Source organism: Dendrobates tinctorius, unplaced genomic scaffold (genome assembly GCF_039654945.1).
Source record: "Dendrobates tinctorius isolate UK_male_01 unplaced genomic scaffold, ASM3965494v1 ptg000094l, whole genome shotgun sequence".
NCBI classification, from domain to species: Eukaryota; Metazoa; Chordata; class Amphibia; order Anura; family Dendrobatidae; genus Dendrobates; species Dendrobates tinctorius.
In genome coordinates this window covers 11,515,926-11,542,096 of record NW_027361762.1, presented here as the reverse complement: position 1 = coordinate 11,542,096, position 26,171 = coordinate 11,515,926, and the positions used below count along the sequence as shown (strand labels likewise).

At 44.9% G+C, this 26,171-nt stretch overlaps 2 protein-coding genes across 2 annotated transcripts in view; one reads left to right on the top strand and one right to left on the bottom strand.

Moving 5' to 3' along the window:
- Positions 1–16,054: 16,054 nt before the first annotated feature.
- SHLD2 (shieldin complex subunit 2) lies at positions 16,055–19,028 on the bottom strand. The gene has a single exon (XM_073586667.1). It carries the CDS (start codon positions 18,936–18,938, stop codon positions 16,344–16,346), a length of 2,595 nt encoding a protein of 864 aa, XP_073442768.1. The 5' UTR covers positions 18,939–19,028; the 3' UTR covers positions 16,055–16,343.
- Positions 19,029–19,134: 106 nt separating this feature from the next.
- The window catches only part of IFT56 (intraflagellar transport 56), a 144,061-nt gene continuing 137,024 nt past the window's right edge, over positions 19,135–26,171 (top strand). Inside the window, 4 exon segments of the mRNA XM_073586669.1 lie at positions 19,135–19,270; positions 19,272–19,295; positions 19,297–19,318; positions 25,255–25,392. Coding sequence (XP_073442770.1) covers positions 19,227–19,270; positions 19,272–19,295; positions 19,297–19,318; positions 25,255–25,392 — 228 coding nt within the window. The 5' untranslated portion in view covers positions 19,135–19,226.

Genomic DNA, 26,171 nt, shown 5'->3' with positions numbered 1-26,171 from the left:
CTGAACCATGTGCAGGGTGGAGTTCCACCTTGTTGCAACGTCAATAATTAGGCGGTGCTTGGGAAGGTGGAGCAATCGCTGCAGCTTCTGCATACGACTAGAGTGTACGGGCGACCGGCGGATGTGCGAGCACAGTCTTCACACCTTATGGAGCAGGGCTGTTAAGTCTGGATAATTATTGAGGAAGCACTGCACCACCAGGTTCAAGGTGTGAGTCAGGCAAGGTATGTGTCTGAGTTTTGAAAGGGCTATGGCTGCCACAAAATTCCGTCCGTTTTCACTAACTACCTTGCCTTTCTCAAGATGTAGACTGCCCAGCCATGACTCAGTTTGTCGCTGCAAGTAGTCGGCCAGTACCTCCGCAGTGTGTCTGTTGTCGCCTAAACACATCATCTTCCACACAGCCTGCTGACGCTTACCACTAGCTGTTCGATAGTGGGACACCTCATGTGCAACACTGGCAGCTGCGGATGGAGTGCTTGTGCGACTGCGCTCTGTGGACGAGCTTTTGCTTCTGGAGGAGGAGGAGGGTCGAACGCCTACAGCCAACTGTTTCCTATACCGTGGGCTAGGCAGCACTGTCCCACCGCCGCTGTCCCCTATGGACCCTGCATCCACCACATTAACCCAATGCACAGTGATGGACATGTAATGGCCTTGGCCATGCCTACTGGACCATGCATCTGTTGTGAGGTGCACCTTTCCACTCACTGATTGCTTGAGTGCATGGACAATGCGGTCTTTCACATGCACGTGGAGGGCTGGGATTGCTTTTTGAGAAAAGAAGTGCCTACTGGGTAGGTCATAGCGTGGTACTGCGTAGGCCATGAGCTCGCAGAAAGCTTCGCTTTCAACCAACCGGTAGGGCATCATCTCTAACGAGATTAGTTTGGCAATGTGGGCGTTCAACACTGTGTATGAGAGGATGAGTACTTTCTTGTCCTACTGAGAATCTCTGGTAGGGTGAGCTGGACTTGAGAGCTGCATATGGTGGAACTATCGGTGGACATGGCGAACTGAGAGAGGGTTGGTGATGGTGGTCTTGCTGATGGACTAGATTCAGTCTTTCGTAGCAATAACATGCTACGATGGTGATAGTTATGGTGTTGGTGGTCTTGCTGATGGACTAGATTCAGTCTTTCGTAGCAATAACATTGTGATTCCCTGACTGCTTTGGCCTTGCGATGACACCTCAACATTTGCTGCTGGTGGTGTACTAACCGGTGGGCTTACAGTGGGGGAAGCGATGTAGCGTTGCTGACTACCTTCATTCGGAGCAGGTGCACATGTGGTACGTGAGGTTTGGTAGTCCGTCCACGCTTGCAAGGGCATGGTGGTTAAATGTCTAAGCATGCAACTGGCATTCAAATTTCTCAGATTTTTCCCTCGGCTAAAGGTCTTTGTGCACTTCTTACAGATAACCTTGGCCTGATCATGAGGATTTTGTTCAAAAAAGTGCCACACTGCTTTCTTCCTACTTTGGAAGACATTTTGCGGCCTAGCACGCTGTGCTATTTTGACCATCTGGCCAAGCTGTCCTGCAACTTTTTTGGTTTTTGTAAGCCGTTTTTGGACTGCTACGGGCCTGCCAGATAACAGCTGTTGCGATGTCGATGCCTGTTGCGGATCCTCCTCCTCCTCTGAGCTATTGGCAGCGGCACCCTCTTCCCCCAATGGATGCCTATCTGGGTCAACAACTGGGTCATCCATCACCTCCTCAATTTCATGTGCACCTTCCTCTGTGTCACCGTGTAAGGTGGTATAGTATGCGGGAAGGGGCACCTGAGTCTCATCAGGGTCAGATTCTGGCTCAGTACACTGTGAGGACAACGTAGTGCTCTGAGTGAATGTACCAGCAGAAAAATCTAGCAGTGGCTGTGCATCAGTGCACTCCATGTCCGATTCATCTTGGACTGAGGAATTCACGATTTGACTTGATAACCCAGGCACGGTATGTGAAAAGAGCTCCATGGAGTAATCTGTAGTGTGGCCTGCCGCATCCTTTACTTTTGGTAGGGGTGAAGGACACAAGGAAAGGTGTTGTCCCTGACCAGGAGCCTCCACTGACGACTCAGTGCTTTTATTTTTTGAAACTTCAGAAGAGGAGGCGATAGAGCTGGAGGCTGAGTCAGCAATGTAAGCCAAAACTTGTTCCTGAAGCTCCAGCTTTAAAAGCGGTTTACCTACTCCCAGAAAAGGGAGCCTTCGAGGCCTTGTGGAGCCAGACGCTGACGCAGGCTCAACACTTCCTGCCTTAGGTGCTATTGTGCTTTTGCCTGCACCACCACCCCCACCACCATCAGTACCAGCTGGCAACCCCCGCCCACTTCCATGGCCTCTTCCACCATACTTCCTCATTTTTGGAAAAATGGACCCAAAATACCACCAGCTATATGGTACTGTAAAACAAGGTACAAGGTGTATATAGTATTGGGGAGAATTGGAAGCTCCCTAGAGATTTTAGGAGGCTGAACTATTATCTCAGGCCCACTATAGTTTACACCTCAATTTAACAGGCTGAAATAGGCAGGTGTATGACCTGGCACAAGGTGTGTATATAGTATTGGGGAGAATTGGAAGCTCCCTAGAGATTTTAGGAGGTTGAACTATTATCTCAGGCCCACTATAGTTTACACCTCAATTTAACAGGCTGAAATAGGCAGGTGTATGACCTGGCACAAGGTGTGTATATAGTATTGGGGAGAATTGGAAGCTCCCTAGAGATTTTAGGAGGCTGACAATGATGCTCTCAGTCCAAGTATGGCAGCAGGCAGCCTAATAAGCAGGACTGCTGCACACAAAAGTGTGGAAAAATGAACGCTTGGTAACTGTGCAGAAAAGAGGAAGAAAAGTATTTTTGCTTTTAAAAAAGCAAGTTTGCACAGCAGTGTGCAAACAGCAATGCAGTTATCAGGGAGCCTTATAAGGCAGCCTAAGAACCAATAGAGCTGATGCATAAAAATATAGCCTCCCTTGTCACTGCACACAAACTGTGTGTTGTACAGTGGAAATCGCTAGCAGAAGTATTTTTTTGTTCTTCTTCCCTGCCTAACGCTCTCCCTTATTCAGAATCAGCAGCTGCAACTTCTCCCTAATGCTAATATCAACAGAAGTAAGATGGCGGTCAGCGTGCACGACCTTTTATAGCCCCTGTGACGCCACACAAAGCAAGCCAATCACTTGCATGCCCTTCTCAAAGATGGTGGTGACCGATGCCCATGTCATCACGTTGCCACAGTGTGCGTCCTCCATCATTGGCTGAAAAAGGGCGCTGGAAGCATCATTGGAAACGCGACTTTGGCGCTCTGGTCGCCGACCTCGTGGCCGACCTCACGTTATGGTCGGGTTTCGTTTCATGAAACCCGACTTCAGCGAAAGTCGGCAACTTATGATTTTGACCGACCCGTTTCGCTCAACTCTAGTTGTGAGAACTTTGAACCCCCAAGTGCTTCATTAAAGTTTAAAAAGCAGAGCTGTGAAAATGAAATCTTTTTTTTCCACAAAAATGATATTTTAGCCCCCAATTTTTTATTTTCACAAGGCTACCTGGAGAAATTGGACCCCAAAAGTTTTCCAATTTGTCCTGAGCATGCCAATACCCCATATGTGGCAGCAAACTACTGTTTGGGCACACGTAGTGATGTTTTGGAATGCAGACTTTGATGGAATGGTCTGAGGGCGTCACGTTGCTTTCACAGAGCCCCTGTTGTGCCTAAAGAGTAGAAACCCTCAAGTGACCCCTTTTGGAAACTAGACCCCCCAAGGAACTTATCAAGATGTGTTGTGAGAACTTTGAACCCCCAAGTGCTTCACTAAAGTTTATAACGCAAAGCCGTGAAAATAAAATCTTTTCTTCCATAAAAATGATTTTTTTAGCTCCCAATTTTTTATTTTCACAAGGGTAACAGGAGAAATTGAACCCCAAAAGTTGTTGTACAATTTGTCCTGAGTATGCCGATACCCCATATGTGGGGGTAAACCACTGTTTAAGCGCATGGCAGAGCTCAGAGGAAAACAGCACCGTTTGACTTTTTCAATGCAGAATTGGCTGGAATTGGGATCAGGCATCATGTCGCATTTGGAGAGCCCCTGATGTGCCTAAACAGTGGAAACCACCCAATTCTAACTCCAACACACCCCTAAACCTAATCCCAACCCTAACCACAATCCTAACTCCAACACACCCCTAATCCTAATCTGAACCCTAAATACAACCCTAACCCCAACACTCCCCTAACCTTAATCCGAACCCTAACCACAACTCTAGCCCCAACCCTAACTTTAGCCCCTACCCTAACCTCAATGGGAAAATATACTTTTATTTTATTATTTTTCCCTAAGGGCGTGATAGAGGGAGGTTTGATTTACTATTTATTTATTTTGATCACTGTGATATGGTCTATCACAGTGATCAAAATGAACCAATAGGAAAAATCTCCTGTTGTTGCTAGGTGCTGGCTGGCAGATCTCGGCAGGCGCACTGCGCATGCACCTGCCATTTTCTAACCAGAAGACGCTGGCCGCCGTGGGGGGAAACAGAGGGGCTCAGGGACATCAGGAGGTCCCGGGGAAGGGGGAATCGAGGACCCTTTTTCTCTCTCCTCTGATGTGCAATGATGATGACTGTGAAGCTTCCTCAGGATTAACTTGCATAAGAACAGGTGCAAGTCCTTTAGGGCTGTAAAATAATTGAAAGCATTGGTTGGTGAAAAAGTCAAACCCCTACCCAAGACCTCCAATTGTGCATCGGAGAGTCTATGGTCTGACAGGTTGACTACCTGTAATAAGCCCTGGGACCCAGCCTGGGTCGACTTCCCTGCAGACGTCTTCTTAGTAGACTGTCTGATCACAACTCTTGGTTTTGAAATACCGCCAGAAGTGGAAGTGCCAGCTTGGGAGGTAGAGTTGGAGGTATCGTCACCCATGGAACCATGGGGCCATGCTGATGTTGATCTAGACCTAGAATAGGATCTAGATCTGGAGTATGCAGAATTCCTATAGGGTGGACGGGAGTGTTCAAAAGTGTTGTGCCACCTATAAACACGGGATAATTGCTTGTCTTGAATATCTCGCTTGAATTTCTTAGACTTGGTGGTCTGTATCTCATGAGCCCACTTCTGAAGCTCGGCATCCACACTATCATTAAGTTTCTTAAGGGCATCACTCGACATGTTGTTTCGTAAAGTTGCTTGAATTTTCTCAATTTCAGTCTCCAACGTTTGTAACATATTCTGATTCATTTCCCTCACGAGAATCATGAATTCCTTAGAGCAGGTATTGGTAAGGTCTTCCCACTTATTTTTAAACTCATCAATTATAGGAAAAGAGGGGAAGACCTGTATAGGTAGTCCTCTCGGGATCAATTGTTTGTATATATTTATGAAGGAACTCGTGGTTCCACCACGTGCGTGTTCTTTTCCTAAGTAAATCTTTGAACTGTATAATTGCTTCCTGTATCTCTTTAACATGTCCATCACTACCCATATCATTACCATCTTGAAACACCTCGTTAATTTGTGCACGCCAAGTGCCATTGTGTGCACGAAAATCTATTAATATGCTGGAGAAAACTGTGAATAACAGAATAAATTAGTAAATATAAGCCCAGACTCATTGTAACACCACAAGGGGGTAGTTTGCCATGTGGCAATACAAAAAATTCCCCAAGTAACTGCACTCACTTTCAAATTACATGAAACAACAGGAGAAAGACTGAAGTAACGAGTGCTTATATATAAAGAAATATCAAATATTTTATTTAATGCAAGTATAGTAAAATCACAATACAAGGTATCAAAAAAGGTGCAAGACAATAGCGCTATGGGAATAGGGGAAAAACCTCCATAGTAAAGGCATTAGAAAAATTCCAATGCAATAATTCTACAGGTATCGCCTGATTATAAAGGTAAATCATCTGATGACGACTCACATAAATACAGAGTAGAGTTAATCAGGCTTACCAAACAAAGTGCTGAGAGAGGAGGAAAACCCCTATGTAGAGAGACCCCAGACCCCGACGTACGTTTCACTGCTTCAGGTGCAGCTTTCTCAAGGGGATGGTCTAAGCTGGAGGTTGAGGAACTTAAAATAGTGACGCCGAGGCGTCACATGCTGCAGTGAGACCAATAGAAAGACGAGAGCGGCGCATGCGTGCTGCGCATGGCAGGTCCTGTCACACAGCGCACGGCGTCATACCCCAGTGCACGCGCACGAGCAGAGATGCCCGCACATGCGCAGAAGGCATAGAGACGCCTGTGTGCGGGCAGGATAGACGTGCAACAGTGCACACGTGCACCTTCTGTAGAGAGCTCAAGTAGTACCTACATAGGAGGGAAGAGGGAGGGGGAAGGGGACTTGAGGAGTATGGCCATACAGATAACATGATCACTTGTATATAAGATACAAAGAAGGCACCAATAGTGAGAGTCCAACAATACATAAAGTCCATAATGACAATAATGGCTATACTACAACATATCAAGGTATAAAGTATAGACTGTCACGATGATGCCCCCATATGATGGTACCAAAGGAAAGGAAGTAGGTTTTTCATCCAAAACAAATGAGGGGAACGTCTTTCACAGAGGTCGAGTAAAGAACTTGTCAACAACCCAAAACTATACTGGTGTATAAGAGCAAAAGGAAAGTGTTAAAAACAATGAACAACTTTTAAAATAAAATAATGGACAATATTGGAGATAGGAGAATTACAGAAAAGAACTAAAGCTTAGGGATTCATTGTTTTTAACATCGGGAGGTACCGGGAAAGGGGGAATCAAGGACCCTATTTCTCGCTCCTCTGATGTGCAATCACGTTGTGACAGTCTATACTTTATACCTTGATATGTCAGACTATAACCATCTTTTCACCAATTTTTATTTTCCCAAGGGAAACAAGACAACAAAAGTTATTGTGCAATTTGTCCTGAAAACGCTGATATCCCCATATGTGGGGGTAAACCACTATTTGGGCGCATGGCAGACCTCGGAAGGGAAGCAGCGCCATTTGACTTTTTTGGCTGGAGTTGAGATCAGACGCCATGTTGCGTTTGGAGAGCCCCTGATGTGCCCATACAGTGGAAACTCCCCCAATTCCTACTCCAACCTTAACCCCAACACACCCCTAACCCTCATCTCAGCACTAGACCTAACCCTAATGGGAAAATGGAAATAAATACATTTTTTTTATTTTATTTTTCCCTAACTAAGGGGGTGATAAAGGGGAGTTTGATTTACTATTTGTGGCAGGTTTTTATGTTTTGCAGCTGTCATATGCTAAAAATATGCTTTTTATTGTAAAAAGTTTTTGCATCACCACATTTTGAGAGCTATAATTTTTCCGTATTTTGACCCACAGAGTTATGTATATGTGGTCTTATTTTTTGCGGGACGAGATGACGTTTTTATTGGTGTCATTTTCGGGTACATGACGTTTTTTGATCGCTTTTTATTTTGATTTTTGGGAAGCAGAATGAACAAAAACCAGCATTTCATGAATTTCCTTTGGGGGGTGCGTTTACACCGTTCTGCGTGTGGTAAAATTGATAAAGCGGTTTTATTCTTCGGGTCAGTACGATTACAGCGATACCTCATTTATGTCTTTTTTTATGTTTTGGCGCTTTTATACAATAAAACCAATTTTATATAAAAATTTATTTTTGCATTGCTTTATTCTGTGAGCTATAACTTTTCTACTTTTTCACTGATCACGCTGTATGGTGGCTCGTTTTTTGCGGGACAAGATGACGTTTTCAGCGGTACCATGATTATTTATATACGTCTTTTTGATCGCGCGTTATTGCACTTTTTGTTCGGCGGTATGATGATAAAGCATTGTTTTTTGCTTTTTTTTTTAAGGGGTTCACTAAAGGGGTTAACTAGTGGGAGAGTTTTATAGGGTGGGTCATTACGGATGCGGCGATACTAAATATGTGTACTTTTATTGTTTTTTTATTTAGAAAAAAAAGAATTTATTAGGGAATATTTTTTTTAATTGTGATTTTTTTTTTTTAATTATTTTTCCACTTTTTTTTTATTTTTAACTTTATTATATTGTCCGGGGGGGGGGCATCACTGTCTTGTGTCAGATCGCTGATCTGACACTTAGAACAGCGCTGTATCAGATCAGTGATCTGACAGGCGCTGCTGCGGGCTTCCTGCGTGTTCTGTCCTATGCGCCCGGTACACTGCAATCATGTTTGCGCCAGGGGTTAATGTGCCGGGGGCGGTCCGTGACCGCCCCTGACACATAGTAATGGGTGTCAGTTGTGATAATCAGCTGACACCTGGCCGCGATCAGCGGCGCTCCCCCCCGTGAGCGCCGCTGATTGCGTGTGACGTAATATTCCATCCTTGGGACTTAGGTCCCAGGTCACATGGATGGAATATTACGCCCAATGTAGGAAAGGGGTTAAGCAAGCTCTGAATGAAATGAGTTGTGTGTGAAGAGCTGGTGAAGCCTTTTTTTTTTTAATGATTTACAAGGTTCTCTCCATCCTTTTGAGCTCCAAATGTATTCACTGTTGCATGAAGACTGTGAAATCTTTGTTTTAATTGCACAATAATTGTGTCCAAGCAGAAGTTAAAGATGTTAACCTGGAAGTAGTTCTCAGTATCCCAGAGAAGCTCATCTTTGCACAATTCATCATACTGTCTTTTTACAAGTTTATTTTTCTTTCGAATGCAACGTCTATCCCCCACTTCTCTGACACTTGTATGAGTTTTTTGTTCCCTGATAGTCTTTTCTGAACTCTTGAAGAACTTCAACAGCATTTTGAAGTAATAGTGTTGCTTTGTCAAGATTTGTGTTTTTAGCTTGAAGACACTTTGAAATTGGTCCAACATCTAGAATCGTAGACTGCATGACGACTGTCATCACAAACTCAAAAGTGCTGATGTGTTTCTTTATGCTAGAGGCATCATTGCTATCACTGAAATTTTTGTCTGACGTCAGGATAATTTTTATTAGTGCCTTCAGGATATCAGTGTAGCGATACCTCAATGCCATGAAATCGAATCATTCCTGGAAGACCATCTAGTTGGACACAATCTCTTCAGAGTAATGGTATTAGTTGTCGACTGACAATATGTCGGATAATAAAGCCCATAGTTTGATACTATTGCCAAAAAACTGGTACAATTTCTCAATCATATGATAAAATTTGCTTGGTTCTGGGACGAATCTTACAGAATCGTTTATAGCAAGGTCTAAGTCGTGATCTGCATAATGTATATACTGTGCACTAGGTTCCTTTTTGAGATTCCTGCTTGAACTCCTCTATATACTGTATGCCGCTCATGCTTGCTGCCCCAACATACGCTTGTCCACGACATCTACTTACGGTATGTCAAGACCCTTATTTTCAATACTTAGAATAATTTTTTTCTCTCAAGGCTTGCAGCTGTTTGATCTGTTATGACATGAAATCATAGGAAAACTTAATTTACCTTTAATGCACTAACAGTATTTTGTTCATTAGTTTCAACGGTTATATAACGAAAAATCTGACTACATTGGTCACTTTTAGAGTTGTCTTGTGTTGTATCTATGATCATAGAAGAAAATGTAGCACTCTTGATCACATTAAGGCTGAGTTCACACGTGGCGGTTTTTTCACGTTTTCTCGGCGGTTTTAACCGGATTTTTCCGCGAAAACACGAAAAATAAGCATCCCACGCATTCCTACGGGATTCTGCAATGCTGTGCTAATGCTGCGGTTTTTACCGCGGCGGAATTGCTTTGCGGTAAAAAACGTAGCATGCTCATTAATTTAGCGGAATCGCGGCGATCCCGCGCACATAGGAATGCATTGTTCTGCTTACTTTCTGCATGTGGCTGTGTACACCATGCGAAAAGTAAACAGAACATTTGCGGATGGTACCCACAGTCCGTAGGAGAGGAGACTGTCCTCCGGGCTTTGGGTACCATATCCAAGTAAAAAATAGAATTTAAAATAAAAAATATTGTTATTCTCACCTTCCGGCGTCCCGCGCAGCCTTCCCGCCTCTCTCCACGCTCCTGGTCCCAGTAATCCTTTGCGAGAATGACCGCGATGACTTCCGTTCTCACGGGATCGCGAAGTCTCGCAGTCATCGCGAATGGTCCTTAAAAAATAATTTTTATACATTTCCTTGAAAAAATAAAAAAATCGCTGCTACAATTTTAAAACTTCTAACATCCTAACAAATAAAATAAAAGAACGATTTATGTATGGTGCTGCTGTAAAGCAGACTTTAGTTACATTGTATTTATTTACTATTGTGTGGTGTAGCTATCTGGATTAGGATACTTTCACATGTCCGATTTTGTAATCCGGCTGCGCCGACACCGGATCCTTCTTTTGGCCGGATACACTGCAAGCAAAAATTTAAAGGAACATTGCACGACAAGTAACAGCGGGGACGAGAGAGATTTTCTGCACTGACAGGGTTAAATTTCATGCCAGTGAACATATTCCGGGCATGCGCTGTGTCAAAGAGCGGTCCGGCACAAGGAAAAAACCTTACATGAAACGTTTTGGACAGCCGACAGACACTTTTTGCCATTTCCGGCAAAAGCTGGACGCGACGCATGGCCATCCGGCGCAATGCAGCGATAATGAATGTCTAAGGGTGAAAAGCCGGATCCGGTTTTTACACATTTTGCTGCATTGTGCCCGATGCTAAAAAATGGAAATGTGAAAGTAGCCTTAAAGGAACAACAATTGTCCTATATAAACTATACAGATGAATTCATCAAGAGGTGTAATTTGCAACATTCGGTCACTTAATGGGGGAGGGATTCTTTTCTGGCACCTCATGGGCTCTCCCAGTGGGTCTTGGCACCCGCAAACTATAACAGTAAAATCTGCACTAAATTATGGCGATCCTTGATGGTGGATGGGCTCACATTATTTGGTCAAATTTTGTGCTAAGTATGTCATGTGTATTTTTCTTAAACTTCAAAAGCCATTTTGCTATTCACACTTCACGTATTTCACATTGACATGCTTTAACACGATTGAGTGCAACTATTTTCGTATTTTCATATATAAACTTCTGTGAAGCACTTGGGGGTTCAAGGTGTTCACAACACATCTGAATACACTCCTTGAGGGGTCTAGTTTCCAAAACTGGGTCACTTGTGGGGGAGTTTCCATTGTTTTGCACATCAGGAGCTTTCCAAATGCGACGTGGTGTCAGCAAATGATTCCAGCAAATTTTACGTTCAGTAAGTCTAAAGGAGCTCTTTCCCTTCCTCCACATATGGGGTATCTGCAAACTCAGGAGAAATTGAGCAAAAAAGGTAAAGTGCATTTTCTCTTGTATCCTTTGACAAAATGCAAAATTTGGGGTTAAATAAACATTTTTGTGGGAAAATTGACTTTATTTTCACAGCGCTGCATTATAAACTTCTGCGTAACACGTGGGGGTTAAATGTACTCACCACACATCTAGATACATATCTTGAGGGGTTTGTTTTCCAAAGTGGGGTCACTTGTGTTTTTTTTCACTATTTAAGCACATCAGGAGCTCTCCAAACAAGATATGGCATCCATTATTTATTCCAGCCATCTTTACGTTGAAAAAGTAAAACGGTGCTCCTTTCCCTTCCAAGCCTTCATACAGTAGTTTTCCCCCCACATAGGGGTATTGGCGTACTCACGAGAAATTGCACAACAAATTTTGGGGTCCATTTTCATTTGTTCCCCTTGTGAAAATAAAAAAAAAATTAGGGCTAAATGTCTCGGTGGAAAAAAAAAGTAAAATGTTCACTTTTTCCTTCCACATTGCATTAAGGCTAAGTGCACACGTACCGGAACTCTCGCGGAAATTACCGCGAGAATTCCGGAATTCCAGTCCGCGGGAAAATCGCATTTTAAATTCCCGCGGAAAAACTAGCATTTTGCAAGCGTAATTAGCTTGCAAAATGCTAGCGTTCTCCAAGCGATCTGTAGCATTGCTTGGAAAACTGATTGACAGGTTGGTCACACTTGTCAAACATAGTGTTTGACGAGTGTGACCAACTTTTTACTACTGAGGCCGCCTATGCGGCATCAATAGTAAAAGATAGAATGTAAAAAAAAAACAAAAAAAAACGGTGTTATTCTCACCCTCCGACGTACCGCGCATCCGTTCCCAGTAATCCTTTGCGAAAATGCCCGCGATGACGTCAGTTCTCGGGGATCGCGACGTCTCGCGGTTATTCGCGATGACGTCGCGCGAATGACCGCGAGACTTCGCGATCCCGCGAGAAGGGACGTCATCGCGGGCATTTTCGCAAAGGACTACTGGGAACGAGAGCGTGAAGAGAAGCGGGAAGGCTGCGCGGGACGTCGGAGGGTGAGAATAACAATATTTTTTATTTTAAATTCTATTTTTTACAGGGATATGGTACCCAAAGCCCGGAGGACAGTCTCCTCTCCTCCGGACCGTGGGTACCATCCGCAATTGTTCTGCTTACTTTCCGCATGTTGGGCACAGCCACATGCGGGATGTAAGCGGAACAATGCATTCCTATGGGTGCGGGATCGCCGCGATTCCGCAAATTAATGAGCATGCTGCGGTTTTTACCGCGAAGCGATTCCGCCGCGGTAAAAACCGCAGCATTAGCACAGCATTGCGGAATCCCATAGGAATGCATGGGATGCTTATTTTTCGCGGCAAAATCGCGCGGTTAAAACCGCCGCGAAAAAAACGCCACGTGTGAACTCAGCCTAATTCCTGTAAAGCGCCCGAAGTGTTAATGAACTTAAATATAATTTTGAGGACTTTGAGGGGTGCAGTTTTTAGAATGGTGTAACTTTTTGATATTTTCTCTCATATAGGGCCCTCCCCAGAGTGACTTCAAATGTGATGTGGTCCCTACAAAAAAAAAAATATTGTTGGAAAAATGAGAAAGTGCTGATCAACTTTTAACACTAACTTCCTAATTTTTTTTGCTATGTTTTAAAAATTGTGCTGATGTAAAGTAGACATGTGGGAAATGTTAAACTATTGTGTGTGACATAACTCTCTGATTTAAGGGCATAAGAATTCGAAAAAAAAAATGCAAAAAAGTCCTATCGAAAAATTTTACACCTCATGAAGTACAAAATGTCACACACACAAAAAAAAAAAAATCAGTGGGATCCGTTGAAGTATTTCAGAGTTATTACCACATAAAGTGACACTGGTCAGAATTGTAAAATGTGGCCTGGTCATGAAGGAGGCTAGCTGCCTCTGGGCAGCTCCACCTATGGGCGTATGACTCATGACTCTGCATGCGACCAGCGTACTTTATCTTTAGCATTGGGTTTACAGGACATGCGCAGGTATGCGTTTGCCGGCGCATGAGTCCTTTTGACGGTGCGCCGATCCCACCAATATGCAACACGGTGCGTTTGGCGCAGGTCGGCACACCGCCAAAAGGACGCATGCGCCGGCAAACGCATACCTGCGTACCCAATGCTAAAGATAGGGTATGCAGGTCGCATGCAGCATCATGCGCCCATAGGCGGAGCTGACCGGAGGTGCGGCCGTGCTTCACGGCAGCCGTGCGCATCGCTCCGCAGCTCCAGGAAACACTAGTGTGAAACTAGCCTTAGTAGGTGAAAGGGTTCAAGAAACAGGGTTTATTTCATTGAATGTGTGCTAAAAAGCATCTGTACATCTGTATTGAGGTAAACGCCTATGTACTGTGACTGTGGTATATGGAATTGCTGATTAATAAGAACCTGTAAGGCAATGCCCAAGCCATGTACAGAATAAATCAGAGCCTGACTGCATGATTGCAGCTAGCTTTTTTTTTTCCCGCCCACTCTTCTCGTTCTGCTTTAGTTGATTGACAGGTCTCTTCCATATATGTTCATAGGAAGAGACCTGTCAATCACCTGGAGCTGAACAGGTTCTGCTTTCTCTAAATTGCCAAAGAGTTTCCAAGAAACACAATGTGTCACGCTAGTCACCGCTCACGGACAAGCCGTGAGGCAGGATAATGAAACATTCCGGGACCTGATACCAAGATAGCATGTAGTGAACTACAGGGGAAAGGCAAAGACGGGTCACTGTCCGGACTCAGAGTACCAGGAAAATAGTGGATCAGAGGAAAGGGGCTGGGCCAACAGATGGTCAGAGTGAGGTCTAAGGTCAGGCAGCAATAGATCTAACAGAGCACAGAAATACAAGGCCAACATGCACCAGATAAATGCTACAACTGGCAGAGATCTGGGGCTGACAACTTAGCTAAGTAGCTGGGTAATCACTTAGAAGAGAGAACACCTGAAGGAAGCTCAGCACCTCCCACTCAGATAGGACGGATGAGCTTTCTATCAAGATACCAACAGCTCAGCACATCCAAGCACTAGATTGGACGACTGAGCTGTCACTCACTGTGCATCTGTAGGGAAGGTGACCTGACGGATGGACGGACTTGTCAGAATAGAGAAAGGAAGGTTTGCACAGTTTAGACAGGTGTCAGTTATTACAGTGGGGAAACAGCTAGGAAAGTGTAGTGGACGTGCAGTACCTGGGGTTGACCATTAGAGGGCAGGGAGGAGTGTGAGCATAGGACCTAACATCAGCTTAGGGCTTAAGAAACCGTTGGTCATGGGAGGCGGAGCTAGAGGGAACCGGGAAAGATATAAATTTGACAGGAGGGTTCCAGAAAGTTCCAGTCCCCGGGGGAGCTCAAGTGACGAGGACACTGTGACAGTTGTGGCACTGTGAGGAAAACCCAACCAGGGGGACTGAGGAGAGAGAAAGTCAGGGGGGTGGTCCTGACACGAAGACCGCAATATAGACGAGGCATAGAGGTAAAGCATACCGTATTGAGGAAGACGTCTGACCAGTAAAATTACTGTTGGTGTACGGGCCTAAGGCGGCCACAGTGACGGACCTGTCAGGAGCGTCAATAAGCGAAAAGGGACGGTACGTACATATACGTCCCTGGTGAAGAGTACGGTGTGTAATGTGTATTGTAACCGGAGGGCCTTGAAGAGAATTGCGGTGTGCTGAGAGGCCGTCAGGTGGACGGCGAGAGAATAAAACTTGGACCTGTTGCACCCGAAACCTGCCTCCAAATTGTCTCTGTTACGTCTCTGCGCGGTAAAAGAGGGACCACCCCCCAGTCCGGCCCACCAACCCTACACATCCAACAGAATACGTTAAATGTTTTCGGTCCTCAAGGGGACCTTCTTCAGTACTAACTTTAGTTAAGATGGAGGACATATATAGAAGTATAAAAGAGAAACAAAATATATCAGACAATGCACCTCATTCTTATATTATACAAATGACAGTTGAGTTTGATTTTCCAGATAATATAACATGCCATGCATTAAGAGATAAGTGGTTGCTATGGAAACCATTTCCAAGGAGATCAATCCAGTGAACGGAAAGCACAGGGTGATGTCCGCGTACATGAAGACAAAGTTATTACTAAACCTATTGCATAGCTGTAGCAATAAAGAAACAGAAAAAAAAATGAATTATATTTTGACATTAGATTCAAAGGATATTGGAGCATGATAGAGGGGTGCCCGGAGAAAGGTATCCAATAAGAATAGATGAGGAGTTTCAATATTCCAATAAAGGAATCTTGTCATGCATTCACATTCCAGAAGGGGATTGTGATGCCTGGGGAGTTGAAATCATGCGTGGATTAGAATCATTGATTCGTTGTGATTGAACACTGAGAAAAAAGATTGTCTTATTCCTACATATGGTAATACTATATGCGACATCTGGCAGAGTATACAGTTCCATGTATTAGTGACTAATCACATGTCACCTCTGGTCCCAAGTTGTGTGGTATCACTCGGGTTCAGTGTTGGTTACTATGTCAATGAAGGGTCATATCTGGCATAAATGCCGGAGCGCCTGTGATATCAGCCGTGCACCCGAGATCAGACTTGGTGAGCCACCTAGTCATGCCCCTCCAGTCTCTCCTCAGATCACGACACAGTGGTTCCACCAACCAGCCCGCTAGAGCACGGACTAATCCACACTTTCTGTATCCACCTCAGCGTCTTTGTTGCTAGAGAAGGATTACTCGTGACAAAAGGTAGACAGAAAGAAAATACTTAAGGACAGCACCTTGGAATGATTTTTCTGGACTGGACAACATAATTTATACAAAGTGAATTGCAGATTGCACATTCAATGCATTATCTATGAAATAGAACACTGAAATTCCAGGGACCACTTAAAAATTCTCAAGTGAATTGTCTGTTGTAAATGGTACAGAATTATTAATCTTAAAAGCATTGCATGAACTGTTATGTACCGAGGACAATTATTTGCAATACACTTGTTGATAATTGTAAAAATAAAGTCAGACTTACAACAATGTTTGTACATAAAACGGATATATAATGTAATACAGGTTATATCTCAAAGTTAAGATGAAAATCTAAAAGGTGAAAGTCCTTTTCCAATGGTATGCTATTTTCATCAAGCAAAAACTGGCTTCTTATGGTGAACACAAAAGATTCTCCTGTCTGTGCAACCAGGGATTGGCACAGATCTGCCACGATCGCCGCATAGGTTACATCTGAACATCTGGGAAAACATTTGGGTAATAGGTTGGGAGCAATATTCAGAAACACAACCTCAAGAAGATCTGGAGGCACCTGGACGCATACACAACAGTTGTCACTTACAATATTCATTGCCGCTGACCTATAAAATATTCTTACTTGGTTAAAGGGTAGACACGCATAACATTGCTCATACACATTGTTGTCATCAATAGTTAGCTCTCTTTTGCATTTTCCACAACCTGGGTATACAATATCAGGAAGAAACTTTAGGATTCCAGAAATTGAAGTTTTATGGCCTATTAATATTTTGCTCTTGCCTGGAATTTGAAACCCTATCTGCGATATACTACCTGTAACTTGGATTTCACCTGAATACCTATCGTCAAACAAGGCCAACAGACTCATCTGCCTTGCTAAAGACATATTATTTCTTCTCCGAAAGTCTACAGCCCTTTGGTCATCATCAAATAAGCATTCACAGGATGACCATGGAGTAGTGTGTAACTCCAGGTCTTCTGACAAGATGTTCTTCTTACAAAATAAGTATTTAAAGACCCAGACATGATCTCTTTTAAGTCGGATCTGATCACACCATGAAACACAGGTTCCCCACAACACTAATGTTCTTGTTTGTCCTTTCATTTGTTCAACTGTCAGAATGATTTTATTCTGCTTCATTCCCCTAAAATGGTATGTGGATTCCTTAAGAACGGCAATGGTATTCACCCTCAGAAATGAATGCACCAATAATTCTGGTCGGAGTTCTGCAAGGGTTACGTACTGAATGTGGTCTAGCAGCTGGGGCTGTCGTGGAGAAAGGTCCCTTAAATAATAATGATTTTTCCGAATGTAGTCCAGTAACGCCTTTAAGGCAGCATTCTCTACTATTGGAGATCTTTCAGACGATAGGAGAGCAGAACAGCTTCCAATATTAACAAGTTTACTCCTAAAGCTGGACTGAAGCAAAACGTCTTCCCGCCACCGATCCTCACAAATGAACAAGTGTGTCAGCACAATTACGTCACCAGGAAGTAAAGCTAGACTCCAAAACGCAGCCGTCCTCCACATCAGCACTTTATGTTTAACCCCCGATTGGTCCATAACAACAATAGTCGCTAAGGGAAGAGCTGACCCAATATTTGGCCCACTTTTTGCCTTTATTTCTTTGATATGACAGGGTTGTAACACAACTACTATAATATTATACTCTGTGTTTTTGGCTGAGCAATGCTTCAGGAGAGTCAGTGTCTTTGCAGGTATTTGCTGATGGGGCTTTATAGTACGCTGTACTGGGGATACGGATGGTTTAGATTTTTTACATTGCTCAGAAGATGGGGAGGAAGCTGGCAACACTTGCCTCCTTTTGCTGCTTGCACTCCTAAAATAATCCACATGAATTAGTTCAGCAGCTGATTCCCCTTTGATATCCGAGAAATCCTTTTCAATTTGGGGGGAAATTAATGACTTTTCATCAAGCTCTTCATCAGATGTGTCTGTGAAAAGCTCAGAAGAGCAGGTGACGCCCTGCTGGGAGGCGGACTGGGCCGTGAGGTTTTCAACTAGAATATCCTGTATTGTGAATTCATATTCTTCAGCCGCAGGATGAGTAACGTTTTCGGTTTCAGCATTTTCTGGACTCTTTACTGCCAGCTGACTAGATGCCAGAACGGTAAGGAACTCTGTCTCAGCGGACACCATAGAGCAGTCATCACATCCAAGGACCTCTCCAATGTGTTCATTATGGCCCGAACCATGTCCATGAGAGGCCATCATCTGCCCAGGACCATGTCCAGGAGAGGCCATCATCTGCCCCGAACCATGTCCAGGAGAGGCCATCATCTGCCCCGAACCATGTCCAGGAGAGGCCATCATCTGCCCCGAACCATGTCCAGGAGAGGCCATCATCTGCCCCGAACCATGTCCAGGAGAGGCCATCATCTGCCCCGAACCATGTCCAGGAGAGGCCATCATCTGCCCCGAACCATGTCCAGGAGAGCCCATCATCTGCCCCAATCCATGTCCAGTAGAGGCCATCATCTGCCCCAATCCATGTCCAGTAGAGGCCATCATCTGACCCGAACCATGTCCAGGAGAGGCCATCATCTGACCCGAACCATGTCCAGGAGAGGCCATCATCTGCCCCAATCCATGTCCAGGAGAGGCCATCATCTGCCCAGAACCATCTCCCTGGTCACAAGCTCCTCGGTGCCCACCACATACTGATTCTCCAGGCTTGGTCTTCCCATGCAGCCCCTCACCCGCAGGTATCCGATCGTTTCCACCACCTTGTAATGATGCAGCCTGTGTAGTAGAGGGAAACCGGCTGTGTTCCCACACTGCTGTGCGCCACTCTGAGCCCGCTCTGGCCGGAGCATAGGGCACTGGTGGCATTATAATGGGAGCCCCGACAAACACGTGAATGACACGTCTATCGCACATATTTCTTGCAGAACTCCCACACTCTCCAAACACAACTTCCGGCGTCTGTGCGTGCCAAGCCTCGCTATAAAGCCGAACCGGACGTACTAATACACCCCGGCAGTGGTCCTTTGTTATATTTTCTGGGGGAAGATTCTCCGTAAGTAGTAAGTACTATCGGCAGTCATGTTAATGGACACGGAGATCTGGGTAAAACTGAATTACAAACTCCCTAACCAGTCATCTCAGTGTTAATATTGTAAGCCGTTTCCTTAGGCTCCTGTCAAGAGTAATGAACACGCCCGGCGCATGCGCTGTTGGTCGGTGACTGTTGCCAGGGCAACAGAGTGGCTTCTGGCGTTGTCTGAAGCACAAGCAGGCGACCGGGAGCGGCGAAGATGGTGAGGACTGGCGGTGGCCACGGTGTGACCGGCATTAGGTGTAACCCTGTGGGGAGCAGCCAGGCTGTTATGGGGCGCAGTCTCCCAGCTTGCTCCTGGAGCCTGAGGACATTGGAGAGTTTACATCGGGCATGTAATGCCGCCACCACCTCACAGTGTGCACTGGGCACGGGGTGCGGCAAGCTGCTCTCGTCCACAATGGAGCTTTTTACTACAACACCATAACTACCCATTGTGAGGATGGAGAGCGGCACTCGGCACAGGGAGACTGTCCGTCTCCCTCCCTGTCCGGCCAGGCGGCTGCAGGGAACCTGGCACCATGAAAATGCCTAATCTGCCGCCCCGTGTAATGGAGCAGACTGATAGACGCTTGGTGGGTAAGGCCTCGGGGTGACCTGTGATTTATGCATCTAATCCTCTGCTCCGAGAGCTTCGGTCCAGTGGGCGGTCCTATCAGTGACTGACAGCTCTGTCTGTGTGCACAAATACATGGAAGCTGTCAGTCTCTGATTGGTCCAGTGGGCGGTCCTGTCAGCGACAGACAGCTCTGTGTGCACAAATACATAGGAAGCTGTCAGTCTCTGATAGGACCGCCCACTGGACCAATCAGCGACATACAGCTTCCATGTATTTGTGCACACAGACAGAGCTGTCAGTCGCTGATAGGACCGCCCACTGGACCAATCAGCGACATACAGCTCTTTCTGTGTGCACAATACATAGGAAGCTGTCAGTAGCTGATAGGACCGCCCACTGGACCAGTCAGCAACAGACAGCTCTTTCTGTGTGCACAAATACATAGGAAGCTGTCAGTCTCTGATTGGTCCAGTGGGCGGTCCTATCAGCGACAAACAGCTCTTTCTGTGTGCACAAATACATAGGAAGCTGTCAGTCGCTGATAGGACCACCCACTGGACCATTCAGTGACTGACAGCACTGTCTGTGTGCACAAATACATGGAAGCTGTCAGTCTCTGATAGGACCGCCCACTGGACCAATCAGCGACTGACAGCACTGTCTGTGTGCACAAATACAAGGAAGCTGTCAGTCTCTGATAGGACCGCCCACTGGACTGAAGCTCTCAGAGCAGAGGATTAGATGCGTAAACCACAGGTCACCCCGAGTCACCACCCACCAAGTGTATATCAGTCTGCTCCGCTGCCCCTGCTCCATTACATGGGGCCTGCAGATTGGATTGTCATGGTGACAGGTTCCCTTTAAACACTCAGAGTTGACATTTAGGACCAATAGGTGACATTAGAGGTTGAGTTCTCTTCCTCTCTGAGAAGGCTACTTTGCCCATTTAAATTCCAAGAAGACTATTGCATGGCCTTTAAAGTGAACCTGTCAGCAGGATCGTGCACAGTAACCTACAGACAGTGTCAGGTCAGCACTGTTATACTGATTAACATGATACCAGGGTGATGAAATCCGTCTTGTGGTTGTTGTTTAATCTTTATTTGTAATTTTGAGTTAATGATATGCTCATGCTCTGGGACGGCCTGTGGGGGAACTCTGGTGGTCTGATTAGGTATTCATCTGTATGGCTTCTGACAGGTCACTGATCCCTCACTGACCTGCCCCCTATTTTATATAATGAATATTATATATAGTGGAGAAACAATCACCTTCAGCAGGCAGGCACCTGCGCTACAGCATGATCGCATGTATAATGTTCATTTAAAGGGAATCTGTCACCCTATTTTTCGGTTTGCAGCTGCCGGCATAGACATCGGGGACTTATCTACAGCATTCTGTAGTGCTGTAGATAAGTCTCCGATGTAACCTGAAAAATAAGAAAAACACGTTAGATTATACTCACCGGGGTGGGCGGTCCGGTGGGCGTTGTGGTCCGGTCCGACACCTCCCTTCTTCATGCGATGACGTCTCCTCCCTTCCTATAATGGCTGCGGCGCAGGCGCATTGCTCTGCCCTGTTGAGGGCAGAGCAGAATTTTGCAGTGTGCAGGTGCCGGACCTCTCCCGACACCTGCGCACTGCAGGACTCTGCTCTGCACTCAACAGGGCAGAGCAGTGCGCCTGCGCCGCAGCCATTACAGGAAGGGAGGAGACGTCATCGCTTGAAGAAGGGAGGTGTCGGACCGGACCACAACGCCCACCGGACAGCCCACCCCGGTGAGTATAATATAACTCGTTTTTCTTATCTTTCAGGTTACATCGGAGGCTTATCTACATCACTACAGAATGCTGTAGATAAGCCCCCGATGTCTATGCCGGCAGCTGCAAGCCGAAAAAAGGGTGACAGATTCCCTTTAAGGCTGGAGTCACACACAACCATTAAAAAATCGGTCCCATTTTAACGGTACGAAATCGCACAAAGAATTCTTGGCCAGATATCCGTCTGTCATCCCATTTTCCGGCAAGGAACCAATTTTAATCGCATCTAAGCATCAAATTGACATCCAATGCCAATGCCTGATGCCCTATCCTGTAGACCTGGAGAAGTTGTGCGATTTAATCGCAAGTCACATGTTTGGTGCATTTTCCATGCGTTTTTTTATCGCATCCATAGACTTGTATTGTCGAATCCGATCCGAAAATCGGTGACAATCGCAGCATGCTGCGATTGTCTCGGTCCGAGGATCGGATGCGATAAAAAATCGCATGATGGGAGCTGCCCCATAGAATAACATGGGTTCGAATGCAATGCGATTTTTTTATCGCATTGCATTCGACCGTTTTAATCGCTAGTGTGACCCCGGCCTAATTCTTTGATTTGCTTGTATAAATAAATTTGTAAAAAAAAAATAAATAAACCTGTCTCAAAATATGCTGACTGTGCCTGCGCTGTAGCAGTGATCAGCCATCCGATATACGCTACTGCACAGGCAGCGCCATCTTGCTAGAGAAACAAAAATGCCTTCCCAAGATGACGCCTGCGCAGTATCATATATCGACGTTATCTGCTGCTGCACAGGAATGGTCAGTGCATTTTGAGACAGGTTTATTTATTTATATTTTTTACAAATGTATTTATACAAGCAAATCAAAGAATTAAATGCCCAATGTGCATGTGATCATGCTGTAGCGCAGGCACCAGCGCCTGCCTGCTGGTGGTGATTTTTTTTTTTTCAATATATATATATTCATTATGTAAAATAGGGGGCAGGTCTCTGAGGGATCAGTGACCTGTTAGAAGCCATTATTATGAATAGCTAAGCAGAGCACCACATGAAGACCCCCTACAGGCCGCCCCGGAGCACGAGCATATCATTCACGCAAAACTGAACATAAAAATTAAACAACCACAAGACGGATTTCATCACCCGAGGTATCATGTTAATCAGTATAATGGCGCCAACCTGACAGTGTCTGTAGGTTACTGTGCACAATTCTGCTGACAGGTTCCCTTTAATGAGATTCTCGTGTTCCGGGGTGGCCTGTGGGTCATGGCTTTATGTGGTGCTCTGCTTACATATTTATCTGTATGGGCCTATGACAGGTCACTGATCCCTCAGTGACCACCTCCTATTTTACATACTATATCTTTTTGTTTTGGAGAAAAAAAATTACATTCATCGCTGTAGCATGATCGGAGCTATAGTATCCATATATTCATTTTAAATAGTGATATACATTTCTTGATAAAAATAAAGTTCCTCAAATTGGCGCCGGCTGCGCCTGTGCAGTAGCATAATTCAGAACGCGATAGATGCTATTGTGCAGGCTTCTGGCGCCATCTTGGTGGAGACATTTTTTTTCCTCTAGTAAAATTGCCTGTAAATGGAGTGTTTTGGTTTGGCTTCAAGGCTCCTTAAAAGGCCAATATTGACTTTTAGGATTGCTACATCCCAAAGGTGGCACTAGTGTTCCTGACCTCTTCTTCTCTGAGGATGTTTGCCCAATGTAAGGATGCAATCTTTTTTTTTTCTCATTGGACTATCCATGGGAATCCTTCTGGAGTCATCAGATCACCTGAAATAACAATCAGTCCAAATGTTTCAGATTCACCTTATTTATTTATTATGCATGCTTATGTAGTGTTATCTAATTCCACAGTGTTTTACATATATCAACATACCCCCCTAAATTCCCTATCTGTATATGTCTTTTGACTGTGGGAGGAAACCCATGCAAACACGTGGAGAACATACAAACTCCTTGCAGATGTTGTCCTTTGTGGGATTTGAACCCAGGACTCCAGTGCTGCAAGGCTGCAGTGCTAACCACTGAGCCACCGTGCTGCCTTAATATGGCAGGCAGATCAGTAATAAGTCCTTTTTCACATCAAATTCTTGAGATATAATCTTTTTTACATTCTTTTTCATTATATGAACCTGTCAGCAGGATTTTGCTAAGTAAACTACAAGCATTGTCAGGTTGCCGCTGTTACACTGACTAAAATTATATCTGGGGTGAAGAAATCCGTCTTGTGGTTCTTGTGTAATCAGTGTTAGAAGTTTTCAGTTAATGAGATGCCCGTGCTTCGGAGTGGCCTGTGGGCAGGTCTTTCCTTGGTTTCTCTGGCTTAGAGCAGAAAGATAAAACTCTGTCTACAGTCCCGCCCGGGAGCACGGGCATCTCATTAACTGAAAACTTCTAACACTGATTACACAAGAACCACAAAACGGATGTCATCAACCAAGGTATAATTTTATCAGTAGAACAGCGCTGACCCAACAGTGTCTGTAGTTTACTTAGCAAAATCCTGTTGACAGGTTCAATTTAAGTGGATAATAAGGGCCTGCACAAAGGAGAAAGGAGCAGAAATGTTGTCCCTCTCCTAGGTGTCAAAATCTGATCCTCCTTTCTATCAAAGAGGACATACAGGAAAGTGGATCTAGAGAATGTGATGTGTAGGGGCCTGAGAACAAGAGTGATGATCAGAACTATTATATACAGACACTTGCACTTTGATTTTCACATAGGGGGCTAAATGTACTGAGGACATTTACATACTGAATAGCCGAGTGTTTAGCATGCCCATATACATGCATAAATCGCTGTCTAAGCTCCGGCCAGACAATTATTTCCCAGGGACCAAAGGGAATACTGCTGCCACATTCATATAAGAGAGTTTGTCAAATAACCCCTAAATTTGACCAACTTCAGTGTCATGCATTGCTGTCATTAAAAGGGTTGTAAGCAGGCAGACGTGTAAAAATATATGTACAGATCTGCTTTCATTACCAAAGGTTTGGCAGAAGAGAGCGGCCTATGTTTTCACATAACCAGATATGTGCGTGAATGTGGCTGACTGCTCGTTTCAGTCGCCATGCCAGCCCCTTTTCTTGTGGATTCTGAGAAGGTGGCTGGCATAGCCATTGAAATAAGCCGTCGGCCAGCCCCCTTCACACGTTACTAGTATTGCTCCAACACAGGGAACGCTCTGCTGTGTAGTACCCAAGTCAGAAGCGGAGCAGCCGTAATGGAGCATTAGTAATGAAAGTATATGAGTACGTGGTATATAATTCTATATTAAATACATCCGAAGATCCAGTTTTCTAACAGATTAGCCCCTTTGGGTTGAGGAGGCATTCTTATAAGGATCCCAGGGAGTAAGACCCTATCACGTGTATATGGCTGTCTACATAACCTACGTGGGAGCTCTAAGCGCCATTGCTCAGGTCCCGTATGCCAATGCGTGGCAGATTTGTTGCCATGCATTATCCCATACACAAGGACGGAGGTTGTCTTTGTGTGGATTTCTCCAAATCTTAAACTTTGAGGAGGGAAGTTAATGCCAGACACCACGGCAGGGAGAAATAGGCCATGTGTTACATGGATGGTTACCGTCTGTCAGAGTGAGCGCTATTCCACTCAGGCACAGCGGGAATCGGCTTGTCAGAAGCTTTTTGTGGACCAGGATTGTCTTTGTGACGTGAGACTGCTATTTGTGTGATTGTGCATGATGTTATTGCACCAACATGGCATCTTGTGTACATGGACCTAATACAATCATTTTTTTTTTTTCAGATGTTATCAAGAGCCAAGCCTGCTGTAGGCGGTGATGTACAACAGGCTGATAAAACCAAAAAAAAGGGAAAGAAAGTTCCCAAACTGGACGACTTACTCTCCCAAAGGGACTTCACTGGATCAATAACGCTGTTGGAGGTTGGAGCTTATACCTTGTTACCTCTCTAGACTAGGGATATTTTAATATGATTTAACCCTGGCATTACCTTCCAAGTTGTATGGTCAATTAACTTCCTGCATAACGTAACGCCCCAACAGCCTAAACTGCCAGGGCATAATGGTTTACAGTGTCATTGCTATTTGGGTAGCTGCAGGGAGATTGTACAGCTGCAGGAACAGGGAGCGCCGGGCTGTCAGACACAGCTGGACTTCCTATAGAGAAGGCACGGGTAGTTTTTCAGCATCTCTGCCTTCCTGATGACCGTATGCACAGCAATGAATATACAGTTTAGGAAGCACTGACCGCGTTTCCTCCTCCCGTTCTGCGGATCTTGTGATCACAGGTTCCTGGAGGCAGCTGGGTGCTAAGCGATCACGCTTTGCAATGCAGGCAGGAAGCTGAATGATGCCCAGTAACTCGAGCTAATATGCCAGCCCTAGTTACAAGGAATTTAAGCAATATAAAAAATGTATTTAAATATTGGAATGCTCCCCCAGAGGTATTTTATGACCTGATGTGGAACACAGTATGAAAAATAATTGAAAAAAATACATCAAGGGGTTGTCCACTACTCGGACAGTCCCTATGTTTCCCACCAGTATAATAATAACACCTATCTATACTCAGTTCCAGTGCTTGTGCTGTTTCACCAGCTCTCACAAGGCTCGCTTGACATTATGATACGCGATCCCTCTGACCAATCAGTGCTCGCTTCACCCTCCCCTTCTTCGGACAACTCGGATATCTGGAAGAAGCG

Excerpts from the sequence above, each read along its gene's own strand:
- SHLD2 (XM_073586667.1), bottom strand. The coding sequence starts at position 18,938 with ATGTGCGATAGACGTGTCATTCACGTGTTTGTCGGGGCTCCCATTATA.